This window comes from Oryx dammah, unplaced genomic scaffold, assembly GCF_014754425.2.
Source record: "Oryx dammah isolate SB20612 unplaced genomic scaffold, SCBI_Odam_1.1 HiC_scaffold_1, whole genome shotgun sequence".
In the NCBI taxonomy this organism is placed as follows: Eukaryota; Metazoa; Chordata; class Mammalia; order Artiodactyla; family Bovidae; genus Oryx; species Oryx dammah.
Window position 1 is genome coordinate 8431692 of NW_024070185.1, and position 27812 is coordinate 8459503.

General features: G+C 48.7%; 1 protein-coding gene across 1 annotated transcript in view; it reads right to left on the reverse strand.

Annotated features, from left to right (window-relative positions):
- The window catches only part of CUNH8orf74 (chromosome unknown C8orf74 homolog), a 28862-nt gene that overhangs the window by 667 nt on the left and 383 nt on the right, over nt 1-27812 (reverse strand). Inside the window, exons 2-3 of the mRNA XM_040234815.1 lie at nt 26451-26643; nt 297-700 (exon numbers count right to left, since the gene is read on the reverse strand). Coding sequence (XP_040090749.1) covers nt 297-700; nt 26451-26643 — 597 coding nt within the window. The remainder of the gene's footprint in view (nt 1-296; nt 701-26450; nt 26644-27812) is intronic.

The following is a 27812-nucleotide window of genomic DNA, read 5'->3' on the forward strand; positions in this document are numbered from 1 at the left end:
CTTTGGGGTCAACCAGGCCTCAGTCCAAATATAAACTCATCCACATGCCAGCTTGGGGACCTTGGGCGATCAGTTAAACCCTCTGAGCCTCAGCCGTCTCATCACTAAAATGGGGACATGAATTGTACACCTGAGGGTGTACATGAGTTTTCATGAGACATGTGCACAAAGCCTGCACCCTCCTGCGCCCCCTGTCCCCTCCCGGGACCCCAGGGTCCCACCCACAGGTTCTCTTGGCGGGAAGGGACGTAGACTGGGGCAGGAGAGCCTCCCCCTGCCCCACGGGCCCCTCTCACTTCTCTGTTCAGAGTCTGGTGCTGCCGCCCAGGCAGCTTGGAGAATGTCTCCTGCAGCAGGTGCTGCTGCTCTAGGTGTAGGACCCCCTTCAGCAGCAGCATGTTGGTCCGCTTCTGCACCTCGGCCGTGCTCAGCCCCTCCAGCTGCTGCTCATGCTTCCAGACTTCCCGGTCCTTGCCCTCGGCCAGTGGGAGCGGCTGGGGCGGCGTGCACACCTCCAGGTTAGTAGCAGTCAGGTTGACATCCCGGTCCTGGCCCAGGACATACTGGTAGAGTTTGTAGTGGCGGATGAAGGTGTTGTGGAAGTAGTCGCACAGGGCCAGCAGGTGGGTGGTGTTGAACTGCCCCTGGTAATCTCTGAGCTTGTTTCCCAGGATTGTCACGGCCTCGGTGATGGAGCAACCTGGGGGCACAGAAGGGCCTGGTAGCAAGTATGAACCAGACCAAAGCGGCCGGGATGGCTGATCAATGTGTGCTGACCCCAGAGACCATGTCCTACCAACTGTTGTATGCCACCATTTTTTAGGTTGGGAAAGCCATGGAGTGTATCATGTTTCCCTTTTTCCCTTGGCTCCCAGGAAGCTCAGGGGGCAATTTTATGCAGTAACTTACATTTATCCTATTTTTTTCTTATATGATTATCCCACTCCCTGCCTATATTTTGACATTTAGCTCTTGTTTTAAAGGCTTATTTCAGCTGTGCTTTATGCTATTTCCACTTCAGACCCTTCAGAAAGGGAGTGTGAGTGGAGTGCGAGATGGTTGCAGAGACAGGGACATTATACTGGCCACTTGGGTCACTGACTTAGGCAAGTATTGTTTAGACCATGTAGAGATCAGCCCTGAGGGTAGCACTGAGCAATGCTCCTTGGAGGATAAACCATCTTCTCCCATCTTCTTCCTTTCACATCTCTCTCTTTTTAATTTGTTTACTTTTCAGCCGCACTGTGTGGCATACAGGATCTTAGTTCCCTGACCAGGGATTGAACTCATGGCCCCTGCAATGGAAGTACAGATTCTTAACCACTGGACCACCAGAGAAGTCCGCCTTTCACGCCTCTTGCTCACAACTCCATCAGAGGCTCAGGGTAAGAGTGTGGTCAGGAGGGCAGGACTCTCCCCAGCATATGATTGCATCTCAAGACAGAGGTGGTTCAGTAAAGGGTCTTGCTGAGTGAGGTGTGTGCCCTGTGGACAGATCTCTGGCAGGGAGAGGACAGGACAAGTGACAGAGAAGGACCCTGGACCCTCACACAGATGCCACCCGCAGGGGCACCGTGAGCTCAGCCGTGTCTCTCTCACCCCCTGACTCAGTGTCAGCTCTGCAGGACAAGAGCTTGGGCACAGACAGGGGGATTCCACAGCTCCGGCTATGAAGACAGAGACCAGGTGCTGCACACAGGGAGCCTGGCTTTTCTCCTGGGGTGGAGGCCAGCCTGCTTGCAGATCTCCCTCAACCGGTGACCACCCCCCTGCCAGAGTGCCCCTGGGCCTTCAGGAGGGACTGTCTCTGCCCGGCCCATAGGGCTCTTCCTCAAGCCCTCCCCACCAGCTGATTCTGCCTTCACTTTGGCTCCTCAGTCTTGGCTCTGCGTGAGTGTTTTCACCTTAACTCTCCCCGGAGTCTGAGAGAGCAGAGCTTTACAGAAACATTAGCACACGGAACACTGCTCCACTTTGAGCCTCAGTAGAAAGTGCTGTGAAGCGTCACTGGGATGTGGGCTTCAGCCTCCCAGGGGAGATCAAGCCCATCTGTTCCAAAGGAAATCAACCCTGAATATTCATTGAAAAGACTGTTGCTGAAGCTGAAGCTCCAATACTTTGGCCACCTGACACAAAGAGCTAACTCATTGGAAAAGACCCTGATGCTAGGAAAATTTGAGGGCAGAAGAAGAGGGTGACAGAGGATGAGATGGTTGGATGGCATCACTCATTCAATGGACATGAATTTGTGTAAACTCCAAGAGATAGAGAAAGGCAGGGAAGCCAGGCGTGCTCCAGTCCATGGGGTCACAGAGTCAGACACAACTGAGCTACTGAACAGCAACTCCTGGGGGAAGGGGGAGAGCCTCTCCATCCTGCAGAATTAAAGGTTAGTGGGCTGTGTTTTCCCTTCCTTTCAAGGCAAATCAGCAACTCCAAGGTCCAAGATAGTACCCTGTCTCAGCATGGGGTAGGGGAGGGTCCTGGGCCTGGATGATGGACACAGGTCTGTCTCCTCCTAGTTGTGACTCTTGGACCACCATTCCCCCAGATGTAAAATGGGGAATAGTCATGTTTACTTCATAGGATTGTTAGGGGGATCAAATGGGATGGTGTGTCCAAGTGCCTTATACAGGGCCCACTGCAAGGCAGTAGTCAATGAATGCTATAGGAAAAGAAGTGTTTGTTTCTGCACTGTGAGGAAACTCTCCAGGCCACATCTTTGCATCTCTGCACAGGTCTTTTCATTCATCCATCCCTCTCTCCATCCATCTGTCCACCATCCGAATGTTCACTCGTCATCCGTTCATCCATCTCTCCATTCGTCTACCATCCATTCACTCATTATTCAGTCATTCATCTCTCCACCCAACCATCCTTCCATCCATACGTGTGCATCCATCCACTTATCCATCCACGATTAATTTGTCAAGCTGTTACCGAGGGCCTATTAATTACCGTCTATGGGGTCGCATAGAGTCGGACACAACTGAAGCGACTTGGTAGTAGTCGTAGTATGCTAAGTTCTAGCAACATTAGGATGTTTTATTAGACTCATCTCTTGCCTTCAGAGTTCTCACAGGAGAGATACACAAGCTGATATTGACACATGTGTAAAAAGGAACAGAATCAGGTGACGGGGAATGCTCCGTTGAGGATATGGGGTCTCCTGGAGAGGACGAGACTTAAGCAACCTCTCAGAAGCTGAGTGGGACTGAGCCAGGAAAGATTACAGGGGAGGCACGGCGTGGGTGCAGCCTGAGCAAGATCCAAGGGGCAAGGAACCACATGGCACGGGGGGGATACAAGACTGCGTTTGTTGTCGTTGGCACCTGTCGGGGGAGCAGAAAACCGCATGTTGAGTGGAGAGGTGGGAGGAAGGCAGGTGGGAGGGCTGTGAGTGCTGTGTTAGAAGCCAGGGCTTTGTACTCCAGGCAGCCCAGGGCCTGCCCAGGGAGACCGTGGTCATGCAGTGGCCTGCGGGGAGACTTCGGCCCAGTCCAGCAGGAGTCGCCGTGGCCTGAGGGTGCCAGGTCAGCAGGCACGGGCAGCAAGGGCAGATTTGAGCGGCAGGACCGATGGTCGGGTGTGGAGGGGGATGGAGGCCTGCCTGACTCACAGCCTTTTCCTGGGGACCCCTAAGGAGCAGGAGGGCCACCAAGAGGATGTGACACAGGGGGGACGTTCCTCTGCTGTGACCCCTGCCCTCAGAGAGCTTCCAGTCTGGGGAAGAGGAGATAGGTGGACAGATGACATCCCTTCTCTTTTCTCAGCCCCCAGCTCAGCGCTCTGTGCTCAGTGAGGGCCAATACATATCTAGTGAGTAAATGGACAAACTGTGACATGGAATGTAGTAATGGAGCTATTCCCTTATCCCTTCAACAAGTATTCATTAGGGGGCCTTCCTTCCATGGGTCAGGAACTCATCTGTGGTCCAGGAAGGTGGTGAAGTGCTGGGGGAAACGCACACAGTATAATTGTGCTCAGGGCTACTTAGTGCTGGGTGGGCGCACCGTAGAAAGGAGGGACTTTCTCAAGGAAGTCAGGGAGCAGGTCCCTGAGGAAGTGGGGAAGGGGCTGGGATGGGCTGTGTCAGAGGGAATCACTGAGCAAAGAAAGGTGGAAAAGGAGGAAGCAGACAGGAGAAACAGCATGTACAAAGGCCCAGTGGTTGGAGAAAACGTGGGTCATCTGAGGAATGGGAATGCTGAGGACTTGAGGCTGGCAGGCTAGAGAGCAGCCAGTGGGGCCCCTGGTTCTCACAGAGGCCTCCTAGACCACCCACCCCACATCCCTTATCAACTGGTTACCTCACTGTATTAAGCGAAAGTTGAAAGTTAAATTTACTGAAAATAATTTTAAGGAATTAATTTTGCCCACTGTTTTCCCAGGAAAATAACAGTTTTGAATTTTAAGAATTGTTTGCATTGCTCTTGTCACAATATATTTATATAAATTTTTTCTTTGCTTATATAATTTGACAATTACAAATTCGGTACATAAATAAGCTACATTAAAAGTCACTCAGAAAGTACAATTAAGTTTGATGTTAATCATTTTTCAATTTTTAATTTAATTTTAAAATGTTATTTACTCATCTTTAACCTTGCATTGAATATAAAGAGTAAGCTTTATAATGTATAAAGGAGATATACATATAGTATATGATCAGACATACAGGATACCTATGTTATTGAAATTTGATGAGGTTGGACAATTAGGGGAAAAAAATCTCTAAAACGGCTTCTCAAAAGGCTCCAGCAATCCCACTTCAGAATATACATCCAAAGAAATGAAACCAGGATCTTGAAGCTGGGGCTGTACCCCCACGTTATTCAGAAGAGCCAAGGTATGGAAACAGCCTGTGTCGGGTCAGGTCTGTTGACAGATGAATGGTTAAATAAACTGTGATTCACACACATACAATGGAATACTACTCAGCCTTAAAAAGAAGGAAATTCTGTCATTCTCAACAACATGGATGGGCCTGAAGGACATTTTGCTAAATGAAATAAGCAAGACACAGAAGGACAAACACTGCACGATTTCACTCGTATTTGGAATCTGAAAAGGTGGAACTCGCAGACGCAGAGGGGGACGCGTGGAGCTGTAGGTCAAGGACAGAGCTTCAGTTATACAGGACGAGAAAGTACTGGAGATGGGCCACGGAGGACGTCCCCACAGCTAACAACACTACTCTGTGTGTTCGAAATGTGCTACAAGAGTCTATCTTGAGTGTTCTCACTACAAACTGGAGTGGTGACTCTGTAAGGTAGTGGATGAGGAAATCATGGGGTGTAACTTCAGCACTTATTTCTCAATTATTGACAAATTGATGCATTTTGATTTGTCAGGAGACTCAGTTTCGATCCCTGGGTTGGGGAGATCCCCTAGAGAGGGAAATGGCAACCCGCTGCAGTATTCTTGCCTGGAGAATCCCATGGACAGAGGAGCCTGGAGAGATACAGTCCATGGGGTCGCAAAAGAGTAGGATATGACTTAGCAACTAAACAACAAACCACCACCCAGAAAAATAAATAAATACGACAGCTTCTCAGGGAAATGATAGTGATAAAACTACGTGGATGGAGACACAGCTCCGGCAGCTCCAGAGCAACACACTTTCCTCCTGTTTCTAATCGAGCCTCATAGCTTCCCACCTGTGTCACAGAGACCAGTGACCCATGCATTCCTTGGAGTGTCTCTTGTGCCAGGAAATAAGCTGGCTGCTGATCCTGGGGTCCCCTTCACCCCTGAACCTGTGCCCCAGGAACCAGCGGGAGCCCTGGGTTCCATCACCACCCAGAGCTTTCTAAAAATACAGCACCTCCTCCCTCCCCATATACACATACTCCCAACCATCTCAGAAAAACAACCACTGACTCCAGGATGGGGTCTGGCTTGAGAACTGCTGCCTGACTTCCATCAGAGTTATGAGGAAGATTGAGCCAGAGAACTCAGACTTTCATACCCAGGGACCATCACGGGTTGACCAACTGGTAGAAGGCTGGAGCCAAAGCCCCATAACACTCTTCTCTGACGAGAGACCTTGACATCTGGCGCCTGGTCTCTTCCTGCAAAGACATGAGGTTTTCACTGCTTGGATTCGGTGCATCTGTTCTAATCTTTTTTTTTTGCTTTTGTGGAGGGATGGATAGAAAATGACAGTCTCTGGTTTAATTCTTTTTTACTTTTTTGACCATAATACTGCACAGCATGTGGGATCTTAGTTCCCCAACCAGGTGTCAAACCCGTGCTCCTTGAAGTGGGGGCGTGGTGTCTTAACCAATGGACTGCCAGAATGGAGTCCCTGTACTTTTTTTATGGCACTTGTGTACACGACATAATGACAGCAAGAACTGAGGATTCCTGCAAAAGCAACATGCGGGCAGGTGCCCAGGCTTAGGGCAAAACCAGGCACCAGGAGAGATGTTCACACAGGGGAAATGTCCTCACCCAGGATGCTGAGTGTAGGAGCGGGGGAAGCTTTCCTTCAGGGAGGTTGTGGAGTCCAGTGCGGGACAACGAGGAGGAGTTTGGCGGGAGTCGGTGGGAATAGGCAGTCCTGACAGAGGGTCAGCAAGAGCAGAGACCAGAGGCAAGTGGGGTGCACTCTGGACGCGTAAAGGGACCACACCTGGTTTGGAGTTTTTGGGAAGCAAAACTGAAGTCTGAGGGTCTGAGCTTGGGGACAGAGGGCTTGAAGGCTTCAGTCTGCAGAGGGCAAGCTGTATAGATCATGTGAGAGCATTGGACTTCATCACAGAAGCTGGGCTCTTGAACTGGAATTCATGAAACGTGAGGACATCCAAGGAAGGATCTCAGTACTGACCGGGGTCCAGAATTGCATCTGGAATTTTGCATGCATATTTTTTTCTGGGGAGAGTGTCCATAGAGAGAAACGTCAAATTCCTAAAGGGAAGGTTAAGAATCTCAGCTGAGAGCCCCGGGCCACTCAGAGGCCTTAACTTGAGAAGTGAGACGCTGGGTGGGTATTATGGAAGGACAGCATGTAAGCCGCTCAGAGGCCTTAAGTTGAGAAGTGAGATGCTGGGAGGGTATTTCTGAAGGATGGTGTGTGGAGGATGATGGAGAAGGCCAGAGAATGTGTCCCAGAGGGTGGGTAGCAGTGTGAGGTCATTGGTTTCTGATGCTCAAAGCTGGACTTCAGGCCTGTGTGGAGGCACCTGTGGACTTGAGGAGGTGAATTATGGAAGTTTTTCTGTGCTTTGCAGAGCTGAACTTGCTGGAGGGTGCTCTGCTCTCCTCCTGTCTGGCCGGGCAGTACCTGCGTGGAGCTGGGATCACCCACACCCTCCCGATGAGGGCAGCCATCACTGTCCCATTCGGCCAGGCCAGCAGCCAAGCACGGAGCCCAGGTTTGAAGTGAGAAGTCCTTGGGCCCCGTCGTGCAAACACTCACAGGTGTCCCAGCTGCCTGGCATCCTGGCAGATGTCCTCCACAGTCTTGGCCATGACCTCAGCCATGAAACGCAAGCGTGGGCCTTGTCCTGGGCGGAATTCTAACTTTCAGCCCCAAGACACTCTTTGGACCAGTTCTGGTTTTTAGCAGAGGTTGTCCAAAGCTGGATTACAAGACACGCTTGGCCCCTGGACCACCCTCCGTTTTGTCTCGAGCCGAGAAGCCCCTGATGACTCAGAAAGCTAAGGATTAAGTCTCCCGGAGAAGCCTCCGGCTGCCAGGCGGCCAGATCTGTCCTTGCAAGTTGCTCTTCAATTACAGGGAGTGGCTGGCTTCATTTGCATTGGCTGCTGGGAACTTCCTGAAGACGGTCCCCAAGGGCCTGGAGGCCAGCACCTGCGCGGAGCTGGTGGGAGTGGGAAGAGGAGCTTGTGGAGAGCGTGGGTGGGATGACAGCCTAGATGCTCCAGAATCAGGGCAAAGGGGTGCGGGGCCTGGACCAGGCAGGCTGGGCTCCCTCCCTTCCTCCCACCCAGACTGTAGGATCTGGGGCTGGGCAAGGGGGAGCACATGGAAGGGGGGGTTGGGAAAGGAGAAGAGGAGCTGCTCCTTTTGGGTGGGCATGAGGGGGAGAATCCAGGTGCCACTGGTGGCCCCGACAAACCAGTTTGGTTGCCCCCACCTTGGCTGCGAGGGGAGGAAACCAGTCAGGCTGCAGCCTGACCTGGCTTACAGTTCCCAATACCTGAGCTCCTGCCAGGGCAGCCTGGGACAGTGGGAAAGCGGAGGAAAGCCAGGACCCTCCACCCCACCCCCATTTGGGGTCCCGAATGCTGCCCCCAACGGCCCCGTTTCTGCCCTTGAAAAGGTTCTGGCAAACTCATCCACCCCAGGGTGCTGGTGCCAGCTCGGAAGAGGGTGTGTGTTTTCTTTGGGCAAGAGAGGGCTCTTGTTCAGGGAGTTCCCTTTGTTGGCCCGCATGCCCTGGGTCATCTCAGGCTCTGCCCAAGGCCTCCCGGCAAGGTGAGCAGGTATAACCACCATCCCCACTTTACCTTCGAGAGAAACTGAGGCTCCAAGAGGTCAAGGGATATGCTGCAGGGCACACAGGTGGCCCTAGTGGTAAAGAACCTGCCTCCAACGCAGGAGACATAAGAAACGCAAGTTCAGTCCCTGGGCCCGGAAGATCCCCTGGAGGAGGGCATAGAAACTCACTCCAGTGTTCTTGCCTGGAGAATCCCATGGACAGAGGAGCCTAGTGGGCTACGGTCCAGAGTGGCAAAGAGTTGAACCCGACTACTGAAGCAACTTAGCATGCATGCACACACACAGCTGGAGAGTTGCAGAGCCAGAGTTCCAACCCCAGCCTGACCTGGGGAGGCCTCTTTCAGCGTCCAGATTGAAGTGGCTTGGACTTGCTTAGTAAACCCTGGAGATGGACACTGGAAGGTCACAGTGTCCTTCCACTGGACCACAGTGTCCAACGCTCTCGGTCACAGTTTTCCAAAAGTTGTTTTGCAACAGGTATTCCATAGAAATGCGTGGCCTTGAATATAGGTTGGAGCCAGGGAAATTAAACAGGTGTCCTTTATATGCTCATGAGCACAGCAGAGTATGCTAATAAGCTCAGCAAATGGCCAGAAAGGGTTAAGTCTGTGCAATATTTCTTAGATTTATTGGAGGCAAACACGCACAGATCTTGGAGGTCTATAGAGTTCAGTTGCAGACCGCTGCAATGAAGTGAACATTGCAATAAAGTGAGTCACCTGAATTTTTTGGTTTCCCAGTGTTCATGAATGTTACACTTACATTGTCTGTAGTCTTGACTGTACAATAGCACTCTGTCTAAAAAATAGTGTGCAATGCTTTTTTAAAAAAAAATATTTACTTCTAAAAATGCTAACCACCACCTGAACCTTCAGGGAGGTGTCATTTTTTTGCTGGTGGAGGGTCTTGCCTGGATGCTGATGGCTGCAGCCTGACGGACGCCAAGACCACAGTACCCAGGATCCGGTCACACTGCACCTTGCCCGCCACGTGTCTGTTCTCAGCCACCATGCAGAGTCGCAAGGAGGCCACCCGGGAGCCCAGGGCAGCCCCTGGCCTGGAGATGGCCTTGATGCTGGAGCTGTGCCTCAGAACTTTCCGTGGTTGTAAGAGCACAGACTGGGAATTCAGGTGGTTGCGGGCTCCTAGCTTGTTTCTGCTTCTTAACTACTTGCATGAGTTATTTTGCCTCTCTCTATGGCCATCGGTGTTCTCATCTGTAAAATGCAAGCAGTAAAAGCATTTAACTCATAGGGTTAGATGTGCGCACAGGGGACAGAGCTCCCACCGTGCTTGGTACACAGTGCGTGCCTGCATACTTCACTTCAGTTGTGTCCAGCTCTTTGCAACCCTATGGACTGTAGCCTGCCAGGCTCCTCTGTCCATGGGATTCTCCCAGGCAAGAACACTGGAGTGGGTTGCCATGCCCACATCCAGGGGCTCTTCCCGACCCAGGGATCGAACCAATGTCTCCTGTGTCTCCTGCACCGGCAGGCGTGTTCTGTGCCACTAATGCCACCTGGGAAGCCCTGGTACACAGTGGCACTCTATAAATCGTATGGTTGTCATCATCGTCATCGTGACGATTCCAGGCATCCCCACTCCCCGGGGGCTGTTCCAGGACAAACCTATCTTCCCCAAGGACTCCGCAGACTCCTAGAGGCTGGTTTTCCTCAATCCACTCTCTCCTAGGTCTTTACCTGGAGACTCTCTCTTCCTTGCTGGGGGTGGGGCATGGGATGCTGATGTGCTTTCTCTCCTGGCCACACCGGCTGCTAAGGGCAAAGGATGGCTGGGAGTTGGCTGTCTCCAGCTAGAGGGTTGCAGAGAACAGAAGAAGAGGCAACCCTTCTGGTCAGACGATGTAGTGAGGACCCAACAGTTCACAGCTCTCCCCAGATCTCTGGAGTGTTCTCTTCTCTCCCTGCTATTGTGAACTTCTCAGTACCTGCTGGAAAGGACTAGATTTCTCATTTCCAAAGGATCTTTCCAAAAAGCTCTGGACATGTAGTTGCTGCCCAGTATTCAGCTCTTAGTAAATAATAATACAACCAGCCTGCACGGCTGTGCTACTTTATAGGTTTAAAGCATTTAATTATCCATCAATTTATTTCATTGGTCACAATCAACATATGAAAGAAGTAATTGCTGCCATTTAACAGATGAGGAAATTGAGGTTTAGTGTAGCAAGCAGAATCAGGACTCAAACCCAGGTTCTACAGCTCCAAGAAGTATGCCTCCGCTACTGGGGTATTTTTAAGGTGAACAGAAGACATGGACTCCACAGAACTAAAGTACTTCCACTAGAACTTAATTTTAATTTTATTGTGGTAAAATACACACAACATAAAATTTGCCTTCGTAACCATTTTTATGTGTACAGTTCACTGGCATTAAGTTTATTGTCATTGTTGTGGAACGATCTCCACCACCCGTCTCCAGGGCGTTTTTCATCTTGCAAAACTGAAACTCTGTATCCATTAAACACTACCTCCCAATTTCCCCTGCTCACAGTCGCCCGCAAATCCTTTTCTATTTTCTGTCTCTACAGATTTGATCACCCTCAGTTCAGTTCAGTTCAGTCGCTCATTCGTGTCCGACTCTTTGCGACCCCATGAATCGCAGCACGCCAGGCCTCCCTGTCCATCACCAACTCCCAGAGTTCACTCAGACTCACATCCATCGAGTCCGTGATGCCATCCAGCCATCTCATCCTCTGTCGTCCCCTTCTCCTCCTGCCCCCATCCCTCCCAGCATCAGAGTCTTTTCCAGTGAGTCAGCTCTTGGGACCTATATAAGTGGAATCATATAGTATTTGTCTTTTTGTGATTGGTTTCTTTCCTTTAGTAGAATGTCCTTAAAGTTCATCCATACTGAAGCCTGTATCAGAATTTCCTTTCTTTTAAAGGCTGAATAATATTCTATTTTATGTATAGACCACATTTTGTTTATCCATTCGTCTGCTGATGGGTTATTTCCACTGTCTGGTCACTGCTGCTATGAACGTGGGTGTACAAATATCTGTTCCAGTCCCTGCTTTCACTTCTTTTGGATGTAGCCCCAGAGTGGAATTGCTGGAACATAGGTAATTCTATGTTTAATTTTTTGAGTGAGTGCCTTAATGTTTCCCCCCATTCACTAAATTTTTGTGTTTATCTTAAAGAAAAACCAATAGCCACATTAAAGGAAAAATCTACCCATACATTAAGATTTAGAAAAATTTTGTTGTCCTTTTAGAGATTTCTTCCCTGTTCACTTTCTTGCAACTCAAGGAGCAAACACAGGATCAGGTATTTTAAAGATTGTTATGAACTTTTGCCTAAGCTCTTCTCTTTGTCCGTAGTGGTCCTCTTGCCTTTTCTGCTCAGCAAATACATCCTTCACCATCCTTCACCCCTAGTCCTCGAGAAGTTGGCTACTGCTAAATAGCTTTGGCAGAAAGGACAGACTCTGGTGCCAGGCAATCTCAAGGTTAATACTGGTATTATTTTCCGCGGTGTGATGATTTGCAAGTTACCTAACCTCTCTGAACCTCAGTTGCATCATTGTGAAATGGGGACAATAGTACCCACCCAACCGAGCTCGGTGTGAACATTAAATGAGATGATCCATGTGGAGAGCTTGGGTATCACGACTGCCGAGTGGATGCTTGCTCTTCTCCACCCTCTGGTGCAGAGCTCTGCCAGTGCTGGCTGGAGGATGGCTGAGTGAGCAGAGCAAGGATTAAGCTGATTTGGAAAGGTTCAGAGGTCAGAACAGGAACCATCAGATGGAAGCCTCAGAGAGACAGATTTCAGTTCAGCAGCAGGGAGAACTTTCTAGAAGTGAGAGCTTTATCAGTGGAGGAGTGAGCAGGCAGTTAGCTGGGAAGAGAAGTCCTGAATAACGAGTGTGTGGTGGTGGTGGGAGGGAGGGAGGCTTGAATCAGGTGACTTTTAGGGTCCTTTTGATTCTAAGCAGCCATGGTGATCTCCACCAAGCTCACAGTCCCACATTCTAGGGTGAGGTGGGGGCCTCCTGCAGCCACCTCAAGTTTGGAGAAGGGCCACTGACTTTGGATCTTCATCCTCCTACTCTTTATCACCCCCAAGGTGAAAATGATCATGTAATCTCACTGTCTCAGGGACAGGGCACTGTACCAAGACTAATATTTGGTGACTTCATACCATTCTTTGTCCTCTCTGCCAATGGGGGACCCAGAGACCAACCAAAATGTCCAACCAACGGAGGAAAGGCATGGGAAGTTAGAGGTAGGGCAGGGGATCACTCCAAAGGGCCAGAAGTCTGGTCCCAAGGACAATAGTACCACCCCCCACCCCACACAGGGAGCACGTCCATGCCAGAACACATCAGCTGATGCTGAGGGTGCAGTCTCACTCCTGGACATATACCCCGAGAAAACCATAATTCAAAAAGACACACGCACCCCAGTGTTCATCATAGCACTACTTACAGCAGCCAAGTCATGGGACAACCTAAATGCCCATTGACAGATGAATGGATAAAGAAAATGTAGTACAAATATATAATGGCATACTACTCAGCCATAAAGAGGGATGGAATTGGGTCATTTGTAGAGACATGGATGGAACTAGAGACTGTCACACAGAGTGAAGTCAGTCAGAAAGAGGAAAACAGATATCGCACATGTGTGGAATTTGAAAAGCGGCACAGAGGAACCTTTTTGCAGGCCATGAATGGAGACACAGACGTAGAGACTAGACGTGTGGATTCGGGATGGGGAAAGGTAGGGTGGGATGAATAAGGAGATTAGGATTTACTATAGACACTACCATGTGTAAAACATATAGCTAGTGGGAAGCTGCTACAGAGCACTCAGCTCAGTGCTCTGTGATGACCTGGAGGGGTGGGTGGGAGGGAGGTTCAAGAAAGAGGGGATATATATATATATATAGCTGATTCACTTCATTATACAGCAGAAACTAACACAACACTGTAAAGCACTTATACTCCAATTGAAACAAATAATGTCTATGACACAAGGTCACAGTGAGGCTGACAGATGCTACATGTGAAACCGCTGAGATTTCTGTACCTTCCTCTGCAGCAGGTGCAGCCTCTCAGGAAATGTTCCAGTGGCACCTTCATTTCTGGCTGGCTGACTGGTTCAGCCCCACCTGGCGGTCTGTGACCTCTCTCAGCATCGTGGGCTGTATTAACTCAGTGTCTCCCCCACCCCTAGCCATTCGTGGAAGTCCTCACCCCCCAGGACCCCAGAATATGACTGTACTTGGAGACAGGGTCTTTACAGAGGTAATTAAGTTTAAATGAGGTCATGAGGGTGGCCCTAATCGGCTATGACTGATGTGTTTACAAGAAGAGATTAGGGCACAGACACACATAAGAAAGGCCGCGTGCGGTAGATAGTGAGGAGATGGCCATCCGCAAAGCCCTAGAGGCCTTGGAAGAACGCAATCTTGCTCACACCTTGATGTTGGACTTCCAACCTCCAGAACTAGAGAAAATACGCTTTTGTCGTTGAAGCCGCCCAGTGTGGGGAACTTTGTTATAGCAGCCTGAGCAAACGAATACACCCAGGGGAAGATCTCTGGGATAAGAGTTGCCCCTTTGATAGGGAGTTTGAGATGGACATGTACACACTGCTGTATTTAAAATGGATAACCAACAAGAACTTAGTGTATAGAGCACAGGGAACTCTGCTCAACATTACATGGCAGCCTGGATGGGAGGGGGGTTGGGGGAGAAAGGATACACGTGTATGTATTTCTGAGTCCCTTCCCTGTACACCTGAAACTGTCACAACATTGTTAATCGACTATATGCCAATACAAAATAAAAAGTTAAAAGAAAAAAGAGTTGCCTCTTTGCCCCAAGAGATGGTCTCCTAAGATCTCAATTAGTGCCCTCTGTGGGAACTTCCATCCTCCATCAGCAAAGTTGTCTCCAAGGATTTAGTCCGAGGGGTGTGGTGTTTGGGCTGCCCAGGAGAAAGCCGCTAGACAGACAGGCTCTCAGGAAGGCAGAGGGCACCTGCTCTCTGCGGCGCTGGTCCTGAGTCACTGGAGGTTCCCCCCACGTGGGTGGATGCTCAGGGGCTGGTGGGGTGGCTCCTGGGCATGGCTGTGAGTGCGCTGGGAGGGAGCATTCGTGCAGGGAGCTTGAGGGAGTCACTGCCCCCTCCCGCAACCCTACAGCTGCCTGGATGACATTTCCTGGAGAGTCAGGAGTGGCTGTGGGTGGGATCACAGATGCCGGGGCCGTGAACAGTTCACTGGGCTCTTGCCTGGTTGCCTCTTGCCTCCACTGACTGGTCATCAAGGCCCACTGCCTCCCAGACTCATGATTTGGGGGCCAGGTCAGCAGGAAAGAGGTGTTCCCCAGCCCAGATGTGCAGAGGAGGCCAGTGCTCACCAGATGTTGATGATGCCAAGAGGCAGAAGCTGCAAAGTGACTTCAGGGGTGCAGGGCAGGTGTTCCCAGGTCCCAGGTGAGCTTGGGTGCCTCCAGCCCTCAGTTCCCCACGGAGCGAAGCCTGAGTCGGAGGAGGCTGCTCCCTGCTCCCCCTCTCCTGCTACTACGGGCCCACTGGAGATAGGAAGCTTGGGGTCTCCCCAGCACCCTGCATCTCTGCAGCTCCCTGAGGTCCCCAAATGCCCCAGTATCTCTCCCCACGCCTCTCCTGGAGCTGAGGTAGAGTGTGCAAAATCTGCCACTTCCTGCGATTTCCTCCCACCGGGCCGGAGCTGGCAGGCTTCTGTCCCTCTGCGCTGAGAGTGGTGACTTCACCCTGGGCCCCAAGGACACGGCAGGATAGGATCTGCCCGGGGCTTCCCGGAGCCTGGTTGAGGAGAGGCCAACACAAGGACTCTTTCTTCTGGCTTGGAGCTGAGACCCGAACATGCCGGTGAGCCGTTTGCCGGAGCGGAATCAGCTTCTGCTTTTGAATAAAGGGCCACCCTTTCCCTCTCGGTTCTGGGGCCCCGATTGGGCCTGTAGATAAGCTGAGCTGGCGGCCAGCCTGGCGGAGCTCTGAATCACTGTTGTGCAAACATGACCCTCCTTAGAGGCTGCCGGCCAACTTTGTTACCTTGTCTGCAAACAGAACTCAACCACCACAGCCCCGGATTAACTAAACAAAAACAAACAAACAAAATCACCCGCAGAGAAGCTACCTTCCAAGAAGAGTGACAGCCCAGTGTGGACTTTAGCCGAAACAGAAGTTTGAAGGTGAGCTGATAGCCAGTGAGAACCCTGGCTGTTGGCATCTCGCACCCACAACCTGTGATGGGTGGGCCAGGCCTGGGGGCAGGAGGCAGGCAGGAGATGAGATGAGGCACGAGGTGAGAAAGACTACAGCTCATCTGGAATCTGAACTGCCTGCCCCTCACGGCCTGGGTCCCCTAACAAGGGGAATGAGTGGTGAGCACTGGGGTCTCCTCGCCTGTGTACTGAGGGCAGGGCAGCTGCCTCACAGGCCAGTCTGGACCTCCCTTCCCCCGGCCCCTGACTTGAACCTAGCTGCAGCCCTGCCTGCAGGGAAGGAAGAGACAAGAAATGGGCCAGGCAGCAAGCCCCCGACTCTCAGGGGTAGGGAGGGGGGGGAAGCGTGCAACAACCTCTGGTCCCGGACCACCAGTCTCTGCTGTGTGACCCGCTTCACCTCCACGCCTGGTTGGGGGGCTGACCTTTGCCAAGCACTTCCTGTCTGTCACACTATCATCCTCTGCAGGCCTGTGTCTTTTTCCAACCCCACTGTGAGTTAGAACTCTTATGGCCCTCATTTTAGAGATTAGGAACTGCAAGCCCAGAGAGGTAAAGTGATGTTTTCAAAGTTGCACAGTAATACATGTTGGAGATGGACTCAAACCCAGGTCTATGGACTGAAGAGTTCGGTGCCTTCTGGTTCTGCTGTGTGGCCTTGGGCCTGGAGCTGATGCAGAGTGAGAAGGAGTGCCCTGGGGTGGAAGGCACTCCCTGATTCGGAGGATTGAGGTGCTTGTTCACGCCCTTGAGTGTCCTGGGGATGGGGTTCTGGGAGGCAGTACGGACATAGCTGATGTCTGGGCTGGCCTGGCTGCCTTCTGGAGTGGCAGATATCATCTGGTTGGTGCTGTGGCAGGGCTCGAGTGCATGGGCCCAGCTCAGGGGGCAGAGTTTTAGGGTGGCTCCCACCTGTGGGGTTCCCTGCTGCACCCCACTGTCTGCACCCTCCAAGCCCGGAGCCAGCCAAGTCGACACTCCTGGTGGGTCAGTTACCCGGGACCGTCTTTTCTGCCTCCTTCCTTGCACCCCCACTTCAGGGGTGAGTCTGCCGTTTGCTTTACCTCTAGGTCCTCTGCCCATTGGCCTGCCGCTTTTCTTCTGATGCATCTGAGGAGAAAGGGTCTCAGGGCCATCTCTGCTGCTCCTGAGAAAGGGCTGACGACTTCGGTATGTTTGGAGGCTGATGAGAAGCAGGTTCTGCATGAAGCATGCCTGGCCGCGCTTGATCAGGACATCTCAGAATCACATCACCCACCTCGAGTCTCTGGGTCTTTGTCCCTGTGGTCCCTCCTGAAAATAAGAGCCAGTCCTCACTGAGCCCCTCCATGCACCAAGAGCCATGCTGGGGGCTTCATCTTCATAACATCAATCCTACGAATTGGGTGCTCTTTTTTGTTTTTTCCTTTTGATGTGTAATCAGAGGCTCAGTGGTGGTGTGGCTGCCTAGGACCATGCATCCTACAAGGGACTGAACTAGGATTTGAGTCTTCTGTCTGGGCTCAGAGCCTCCAGATGAATTATAGCTTCAACGAGTCCAATTTCAGGTTCTGGGAGCCCTCCCAAGAGCTTGTCCCTACTTGATATTTGTAACAACCAAGTTTCACAAACTTTGAGCGGATTTAAAAGTAAGAGGAAGATCTTGTAAGCTGGATGTCCCGGGATCAAGATTTAAAAGCTGCCAGAAGGAGGAAAAGACGGGTCAACAGTGACAAATGGAATCAGTGGGGATGATTGTAAAGTCCTGCACGTGTATTCCATATCGCCAAGTGCAAGGGCAGGAAGGGGAACACGACCATGGGTGGTGCACTGCCTGCCCAATATGACCGTGACATTGATGCTGACAAAGTAAATGTGCCCATAAGCTATAGAAACAGGAGCATCACCACCAGGATAAGGATGATGATAAAATCCCTCATCACTGCATCGATCAAATCTCAGGTTGTATTGTGTTGGGATCTGGATGCCATATTTTGAGAAAGACATTAACAAACCCAAGGATGCTCAGAGAAGGGAAGCAAGAGAGGGTGCAGGATGAAGAGGTAGAGGAAGGAAAGTGAAAGTGTTAGTCACTCAGTCCTGTCCAACTCTTTGTGACCCCATGGACTGTAGTCCGCCAGGCTCCTTTGTCCATGGGATTCTCCAGGTAAGAATACTAGAGTGGGTAGCCATTCCCTTCACCAGGGAATCTTCCTGACCCACGGATCAAACCCAGGTCTCCTGCATTGCAGGAAGATTCTTTACCATCCGAGACACCGGGGACACCCATGGGGTGGAAGGGTCTATAGAAATGACATCGTGGTAAGAATGATAAAAATGATAAAATGCACTTGGGGTTGTCCAGTCGACTTGTGAAGACATGATGATCAGAGTATATGAAGGCCGTTAAGTATTTGCAGGGCCCACCCACTGCTTCTAGAGGACAGGCTTTGGGCATGTGAGTATTAATAGAAGTTGTGAGAGGAGGGTGTAACTATGAGGGGGAATTTCTAATAACGAGAGTGGCTGTACAAAGGAATGAACTTCCTCAGAAGGAAGGAGCTCCCTGTTGCTTTACAGTGCCATCAGAAGCTAGGAAAGCCTTGCTGGCTTGTTGAGGGGGAGTCCCTTCAGTAAGGAGAGTTGAGTTTTCTGATCACTAAGTCTCCTAGTAACTCTGAGGTTTAGGAGTCTAGAGACGTAGATAGATCGTGTATTGGCAAGGTATGCAATAGCCAGAAATACTGAAAGCGCCAGAGCGATCTAATCTCCTCGGTTTGAAGTTGGGTTTGCATCATCGTCGACTGTTTCTCAAGGGCTCAGCCTGTGGAAGGCTCTGATGGAAACTTGAAAGAGCCCGAGTTCCCACGTGCTTGGGGCTGACATTCTTCTCCTGCTCATCAGTGTTTGTTCTGGCCTTGAGCCACGGCAGAGCTCAAACCACAAGGCTGAACCTGGTACCCAGGCATCGCGGTGAGCAGCGGGGAGTGGGATCCAGAGGGATGCCAAGAAGCCTCCAAAGGGCAGGGGGTTGTCTGTGGTGGGATGAAATTTCCTAAGGATCCCTGAAAGCAGCCCCTGAGCACTACACGTCTTGCTTCAGCCTTTGGGCTGTGATCACTGGGTTGGAATGCTGGCCTGGAGGACAGACATGGAAGGGTGCTCACCTGACAGCCCCAGAAATAAAAAGAAAGGGCTGAAGCAAGTGCACGTAAGATGTACAGTAGGAACACTGAGTGGGCTTGAAGTAGAGGAATGATGGGATTTTATTTGTGTCTGAAAAGAATCACGGTGTGGTTTGGTGAACGGATGCACGATGTGAAAGCAGTGAACTGGTTGAGAGATGGAGATAGGTTAGGAAGGGTGGTGGACAAGGAGGTGGTGAAAAGTGGCTAGGAATGGATGCTGAGGTGCAAGACATCCTTCAGTAGGTGAATGGACACATCAGCTGTGATATATCCAGACAATGGAATATTAGTCAGTCCTTAAATGAACTATCCTGCCATGTAAAGACATGGAGGAAACTAAAATGCGTATTACTTGTGAAAGTTGTTAATCTGAAAAGGCGACAAACTGTAGGATTCCAACTAAATGACAAAAGGCAAAAACTACAGAGGCAGTGGAAACATCTACTTTCTACTGGTTAGGGGGAGGGAAGGAGGATGATTGGACTTGGAGAATTCCTAGGGTAGTGAAAGCATTCTCTATGATACTGTAATGATGGATACATGCCACGACATATTTGTCAAAACCCAAGAATGCATAACACCAGTTCAGTTCAGTTCAGTTGCTCAGTCGTGTCCCACTCTTTGCGACTCCAAGAACTGCAGCACACCAGGCCTCCCTGTCCATCACCAACTCCCGGAGTCCACCCAAACCCATGTCCATCGAGTTGGTGATACCATCCAACCATCTCATCCTCTGTCATCCCCTTCTCTTCCTGCCTTCAATCTTTCTAGCATCAGGGTCTTTTCAAATGAGTCAGTTCTTCGCATCAAGTGGCCAAAGTATTGGAGTTTCAGCTTCAACATCAGTCCTTCCAATGAACACCCAGGACTGATCTCATTTAGGATGGACTGGTTGGATCTCCTTGCAGTCCAAGGGACTCTCAAGAGTCTTCTCCAACATCACAGTTCAAAAGCATCAATTCTTGGGTGCTCAGCTTTCTTGACAGTCCAACTCTCACATCCATACATGACCACTGGAAAAACCATAGCCTTGACTAGACGGACATTTGTTGACAAAGTAATGTCTCTGGTTTTTAATATGCTGTCTAGGTTGGTCATAACTTTCCTTTCAAGCAGTAAGCGTTTTTTAATTTCATGGCTGCAATCACCATCTGCAGTGATTTTGGAGCCCAGAAAAATAAAGTCAGCCACTGCGTCCACTATTTCCCCATCTATTTGCCATGAAGTGATGGGACCAGATGCCATGATCTTAGTTTTCTGAATGTTGAGCTTTAAGCCAACTTTTTCACTCTCTTCTTTCACTTTCATCAAGAGGCTCTTTAGTTCTTCACTTTCTGCCACAAAGGTGGTGTCATCTGAGTATTTGAATTTCATCAAATCCTAAAAGATGATGCTGTGAAAGTGCTGCACTCAATATGCCAGCAAATTTAGAAAACTCAGCAGTGGCCACAGGACTGGAAAAGGTCAGTTTTCATTCCAATCCCAAAGAAAGGCAATGCCAAAGAATGCTCAAACTACTACTACAATTGCACTCATCTTACATGCTAGTAAAGTAATGCTCAAAATTCTCTAAGCCAGGCTTCAGCAATACGTGAACCATGAACTTCCAGATGTTCAAGCTGGTTTTAGAAAAGGCAGAGATACCAAATATAAAATTGCCAACATCTGCTGGATCACTGAAAAAGCAAGAGAGTTCCAGAAAAACATCTATTTCTGCTTTATTGACTATGCCAAAGCCTTTGACTGTGTGGATCACAATAAACTGGAAAATTCTTCAAGAGATGGGAATACCAGACCACCTGACCTGCCTCTTGAGAAACCTGTATGCAGGTCAGGAAGCAACAGTTAGAACTAGACATGGAACAACAGACTGGTTCCAAATAGGAAAAGGAGTACGTCAAGGCTGTGTATTGTCACCCTGCTTATTTAACTTATATGCAGAGTACATCATGAGAAACGCTGGGCTGGAGGAAGCACAAGCTGGAATCAAGATTGCCGGGAGAAATAACACCAGGTGCGAACCGTAATGTAAAGTATGAACTTGAAGTGATAATCACGTATCAATATCAGTTCATCAATTAGAACACATGTACCCTCTCTGGAGGGGGGTGTTGATAATGGGAAATGCTGTGAGTGTGGGTTGGGGAAGGCAGGGTTTCTGTGGGGAATCTCTGTACCTCCTGCTCTATCTTACTGGGAACATAAAACTACTCTAAAAAGAAAGTCTATTAAAAAATAGTACAACCTGAAATCATAAAACTCCTAAAAGAAAACAGGTGAAAGCCCCTTGACATTAATCTTAACAAATAATTTTTGGAGTATGACACCAAAAGTAAAGGCAACAAGAGCAAAAACCAACAAGGGGGACTTCATCAAACTGAAAGCTTCTGCACGGTAAAAGAAATGATCAACAAAATGAAAAGGGCCACCTAAAGAGACTTCCCTGGTGGTCCAGTGGTTAAGACTGTGCTTTCAATGTAGGGGCATGGGTTTGATTCCTGGCGGGGGAACTAAGATCCGCCAAAAAAAAAAAAAAGCCAATATCATCACAATAAATATTTAAATAAATAAAAGCAACCTACAGAATGGGAAAAATATTTGCAAATCATATGTCTGATAAGGAGTTAGCACCCAAAATATATTGAGAAATCATACAACTCAACAGTAAACACTCAAATAATCCAAGTAAAAATGGGGAAAGTACTTGAATATACTTTTTCCCAAACAAAACATACAGGTGGCCAACAAGTACCTGAACAGTTGTTCAGCATACCTACCATCAGTCAGTTCAGTCAGTTCAGTTGCTCAGTTGTGTCCGACTCTTTGCAACCCCATGAACCACAGCACACCAGGGCTCCCTGTCCATCACCAACTCCTGGAGTTTACTCAAACTCATGTCTACTGAGTTGGTGATGCCATCCAACCATTTAATCCTCTGTCGTCCCCTTCTCTTCCCACCTTCAGTCTTTCCAGCATCAGGGTCTTTTCAAATGAGTCAGTTCTTCACATCAGATGGCCAGAGTATTGGAGTTTCAGCTTCAGCATCAGTTCTTCCAATGAACACCCAGGAGTGATTTCCTTTAGGATGGATTGGTTGGATTTCCTTGCAGTCCAAGGGACTCTCAAGAGTCTCCTCCAACACCACAGTTCAAAAGCATCAATTCGTTAACACTGAGCTTTCTTTATAGTCCAACTCTCACATCCATACAAAACTACTGGAAAAACCATAGCTTTGACAAGATGGACCTTTGTTGACAAAGTAATGTCTCTGCTTTTGAATATACTATCTAGGTTGGTCATATCTTTTCTTCCAAAGAGCAAGTGTCTTTTAATTTCATGGCTGCAGTCACCATCTGCGGTGATTTTGGAGCCCCCCAAAATAAAGTCAGCCACTGTGTCCATTGTTTCCCCATCTATTTGTCATGAAGTGATGGGACCAGATGCCATGATCTTAGTTTCCTGAACGTTGAGCTTTAAGCCAACTTTTTCACTCTCCTCTTTTACTTTCATCAAGAGGCTCTTTAGTTCTTCCTTGATTTCTGCCATAAGGGTGGTGTCATCTGCATATCTGAGGTTAGTGATATTTCTCCTGGCAATCTAGATTCCAGTATGAGCTTCCTTCAGCCCAGCGTTTCTCATGATGTACTCTGCATATAAGTTAAATAAGCAGGGTGACAATATACAGCCTTGACATACTCCTTTCCTGATTTGGAAGCAGTCCATTTTCATGTCCAGTTCTAACTGTTGCTTCTTGACCTGCATATACATTTCTCAGGAGGCAGGTCAGGTGGTCTAGTATCCCCATCTCTTGAAGAATTTTCCAGAGTTTGTTGTGATCTACACAGTCAAAGTCTTCGGCATAGTTAATAAAGCAGAAATAGATGTTTTTCTGGAGCTCTCTTGCTTTTTTCATAAACCAACAGATGTTGACAATTAGATCTCTGGTCCTCTGCCTTTTCTAAATCCAGCTTGAACATCTGGAATTTCTTGATCCATGTACTGTTGAAGCCTGGCTTGGAGAATTTTGAGCATTACTTTACTAGCATGTGAGATGAGTGCGATGTGCGGTAGTTTGAACGTTCTTTGGCATTGCCTTTCTTTGGGATTGGGATGAAAACTGCCCTTTTCCAGTCCCGTGCCCACTGCTGAGTTTTGCAAATTTGCTGGCATATTGAGTGCAGCACTTTCACAGCACCATCTTTCAGGATTTGAAATAGCTCACCTGAAATTCCATCACCTCCACTAGCTTTGTTCGTAGTGATGCTTCCTAAGGTCCACTTGACTTCACATTCCAGGATGTCTGGCTCTAGATGAGTGATCACACCATTGTGATTATCTGGGTCATGAAGATCTTTTTGTACAGTTCTTCTGTGTATTCTTGCCACCTCTTCTTAATATCTTCTGCTTCTCTTAGGTGCATACCGTTTCTGTCCTTTATTGAGCCCATCTTTGCATGAAATGTTCCCTTGGTATCTCTAATTTTCTTGAAGAGATCTCTAGTATTTCCCATTCTACTGTTTCCCTCTATTTCTTTGCACTGATCACTGAGGAAGGCTTTCTTATCTCTCCTGTTATTCCTTGGAACTCTGCATTCAAATGTGTATATCTTTCCTTTTCTCCTTTGCTTTTCGCTTCTCGTCCTTTCACAGCTATTGATAAGGCCTCCTCAGACAGCCATTTTGCTGTTTTGCATTTCTTTTTCTTGGGGATGGTCTTGATCCCTGTCTCCTGTACAATGTCACGAACCCCCGTCCATAGATCGTCAGGCACTCTGTCTATCGGATCTAATCCCTTGAATCTATTCTCCAACAAATTACAGATAAAGGTGCCACACGATACAGTGGTCCCATTTCCGGGTACATATTCAAAGGAAATGAAATCACTCTCGAAGAGATGCCTGACCCTCATGTTTGCTGTGGGCTTCCCTGGTGGCCCAGATGGTAAAGAAGCTGCCTGCAATGCAGGAGACCTGGGTTCGATTCCTGGATCAGGAAGATCCCCTGGAGAAGGGAGTGACTACCCACTCCAATATTCTTGCCTGGAAAATTCTGGAGAATCACCTCGTGGGCTACAGTCCATGGGGTAACAAAGAGCTGGACATGATTGACTAACACTTACACATATTCACTGTGGCATTATTCACAGTAATGCCGATACAGATATAGAAGATACAGAAATAACCCATGCATCAAATGACAGACAAATGGATAAAGAAAATGTGAATATACACTCTATATATGTGGGTATATATACATATTTGCATACATAAGTATACATGTATGCACATACATAAATGAATATTATTCAGCCATAAAAGAAGGAAATCATAGCATTTGTAACAACGTGACGAACTTTGAGGTCATTATGTATCAAGTGAGAAAAGTCAGAGAAAGACAAATACGGTGGGGAGGGGGGTTCATGTTTGGGAACGCATGTACACCCATGGTGGATCCATGTCAATGTATGGCAAAACCAATACAGTATTGTAAAGTAAAATAAAGTAAAAATAAAAATTTAATTAAAAAAAATAAAGAAAAAGACGAATACGGTAATTTTACTTACATGTGGAATCAGAAAAACCCTGAATTTCATCATGGACATAGTAAAGATAGGTGGTTGCTAGAAGCCATTGGTTAGTGCATGGGTGAAACAGGTGAAGGCAGCCAAAGGTACAAACTTCCAGTTATAAGATAACTAAGACCTGAGGATATAATGTGAAACATGATGACTATAATTAACAATATCATATTGTGTATTTGAACGTTGCCAAGAGAGTAGACCTTAAAAATTCTCATCCCAAGAAAAAAAACTAGGTGAGGTGGTGTTCATTAAACTTATTGTGTTAATTATTTCACAATATATACATATATCAAACCATGTTGCATACCTTATACAATATTGTATGTCAATTATATCTCAATGAAGCTAGAAAAAAATAGCACAAAGAAAAATTTCCTGAACTACTTAAAGAACAAGTGATCCACTTAATGCCCCATCAACCAGGCTCTTTTTGTGTCCATTTCCTACACAAGGACACTCACAATCACAACCACTAGAGTCCAGAGATCACCCTCAACACACTAGTGTCCAATACCCAGACCTGACCCAAGGTTCTCCAGTTGTCCCCGTGACATTTTTTACAGCAAAAGGACCCAAATCGGGTCCACCGGTCATGTTTAGTGGACACGTTCCCTCAGTGTCTTTCAGTTTGGAGCAGCTCCTCTGTCTGTCCTTGGTTCTCATGCCCTCTGTGCTTTGAAGCTTACAGGAGAGGGACTGTGTAGTGCTCTTAATTTTAAGTTTTTTCCGATGATGTCAGGCCCTGTGTCTCTGCTAGAACATCACAGAAGGATGCTGGCTGCTTCTTTTGCATCCCATTGGGTGGCATGGTGAACTGTGTCCTCTTACTGATGGAACATTGATTAAGGAGGTGTCCACCAGGCTCCCTCACCCTAAAAGTATTCTTTTCCCCTTTACCATCAGTAATGACATTGTGGGGAGACTCTGAGTAAGCGTGTAAATATCCCATTTCGCATCAAGCATTCAGCCACTGACTTTAGCAACTACTGATGATTCTTGGTTGAGTATTACTACAATGGTGGTCATGGAGGGGATGCTCCATGTATCTGCTTAATGAATGAATCTGCATCTCAGACAAGGAGTGGGAAGTTGTGGCCACACTGCCTCGTGCTGTGGATCACAGCAAGAGATGCTTACCCTCTTCTTCTGAAACCCAGCACAGGGTAGGGGTGGGAGAGATGCTCTTTCCACAACCTGACTCTGGTTCCCCCATCCCTGCCAGCAAGCTGACATCTGTAGAGGATTCCTCCAAGACATTCAGCAGAGCAAAAACGGACACTGGGAACAATTTGCAGTCTCAGGAGTACAATGGAAATTCAGTGAAGAATTTTAAACAGAAGAGTGACACATTTAAGTTAAGCAAGACCAAAACAAAAATTCTGAGTTATTATTTCTTCTTTCTTTTCTAAAACAAAAATTGACTTCTCTTGGACCCTACTCTCAACTAGCTGCCCCAGAGATATAGGTTTAATGACGAAATTCATTGTTGTTGTTTATTTGCTAAGTTGTAACTGACTCTTTGCAACCCCATGGACTGTAGCCCACCAGGCTCCTCTGTCCATGGGATTTCCCAGGCAAGAATATTGGACTGGCTTGAAACTTCCATCTGCAGGAGTCTTCCCAACTCAAGGATCGAACCTGTGTCTCTTATGTCTCTTGCATTGGCAGGTGGATTCTTTACCACTGAGCCTCCAGGGAAACCCAATGTAGTTCATACTAAAGTGTAAATGACTGACCGAAAAAACAAACACCCCTGGTTGTTTTGTGAATAGCTTGGCGTGAGTTCCCACCAGAGTGATCAGGAACAAGACTCAGCAAGGGCATTCTGTTTGTTCCACTTTCCAGAAATTCTGGACAGGGCCCTCTTTGGGGCCATATGAAGAGGCTAAACACCAGGGAAAGAAAGCAAGTAGCTCCAGGCTCTTTGGAGGGCCCCTACGGCTGTGAGCCCTCCCCAGGCCTCACTGACTCCTGCCCTGCCTGCCCTGTACCTTTGGTTTCCTTGAGCAGCTCTTCCGTGAACTTGACCACCTGTGCCACCTCCCCCCATGGGAAGCCTTTGCCCACAGCGAAGATGATGCTTTCATAGAGGGTGTCCAGCAGGATGCTTCTGCGGGAGTCCCTGAGCTCGTCAAACTCTTCCCAATTCAGCAGTCTCCGCAGGTGCTCCCGACCTTCTGGTTTCTGCATGGTGTGATATGAGGGGTGGAGGGTGAGACTGAGGAATCGGGACATCATCATCACTGGGAGCCCATACTGCACCCCCGGATCCTGAAGAGTGACCAGGACTAGGGGTACACTTGGGCAGAATTAGTCTTTCATTTCTGGACAGCTTTCCCTCACCTTTCTAGCCCTGCTCCTTCCTCTGGGAGTTTTCATCCTAGCAGCTGCAGCTCCAGGTTTCTACCCCACCAGCAGCCCTCAAGTCCTGAATTAGTATGATCCTCTCCCCTCAAACAAAATTTAACTTCCCTCTGAGACTGCTCTGGAGATAGTGATGTGACCATGAAATTCATACTAAAGTGTAAACGACTAGCCAAGAAGAAGCTTGATGAAGCAATGCTTTAGCAGAAGGAATGCATCTTGCTTGGTAAAGCTAGGACATTAAGACTGGTTAAGGTACCTTTTATTCCTTTCTTTAGGTTAGAATTCGTTTTACTTGAGAGTTCACCTGGCCTTTCTAGAAAGTTTCTTAGAGATCACCAACCCATGTAGGAGAATCAAGTCCCTTTCAAGGAGGGAGTAAGAAAAGGTGTGGCATGAATGGGGATTCACTGAACACAGGAGTGTTGCTCCCCTGCGGGGAGGGGAGTGGGGAAGTGATGGCAGTGCTTGAAGGAAGCCCAGAGCCTTGTCTCAGCCCCGGGGAATCCTCTCCCTTCCCCCACAGCCCTTGTGGACCCCTAGGTCAGCATCTGAAAGGACAGCTGACTGGAAAATCCAGGAAAGATGATGAAAGCACCCGTCCTGGGCCAGGGAAGGAAGCCTCAGCATGAGGCACCTTGCCCGCTGCCTCCCATCAGCTCGAGAGTGCCGGTCAGAGGCTGACCTGTGCACGCTGCTGGCCCAGGGTGGTCTTGCCTGCGTTCTACAGCAGAGCCTCTGTGGACGGACCAGAGGCCCGGGCCCTGCAGGCTAGATTCTCCTCTGTCCACAGGTGTTCACATTGCTCATGCATTTTGGCCTCAGAAACGATTCTGAGCAACCGTTGAAATCTGTCCCCTTCTCTGCCCAAAAGACACAGACCCCCCAGCTCCCACCACACCCACAACCACACACATATTCCCTCCACACATTGGCCTGCGATCCTGATGGGCTCACAGGGCCTGAGGGCTCCGCTGAAGGTGGCACCC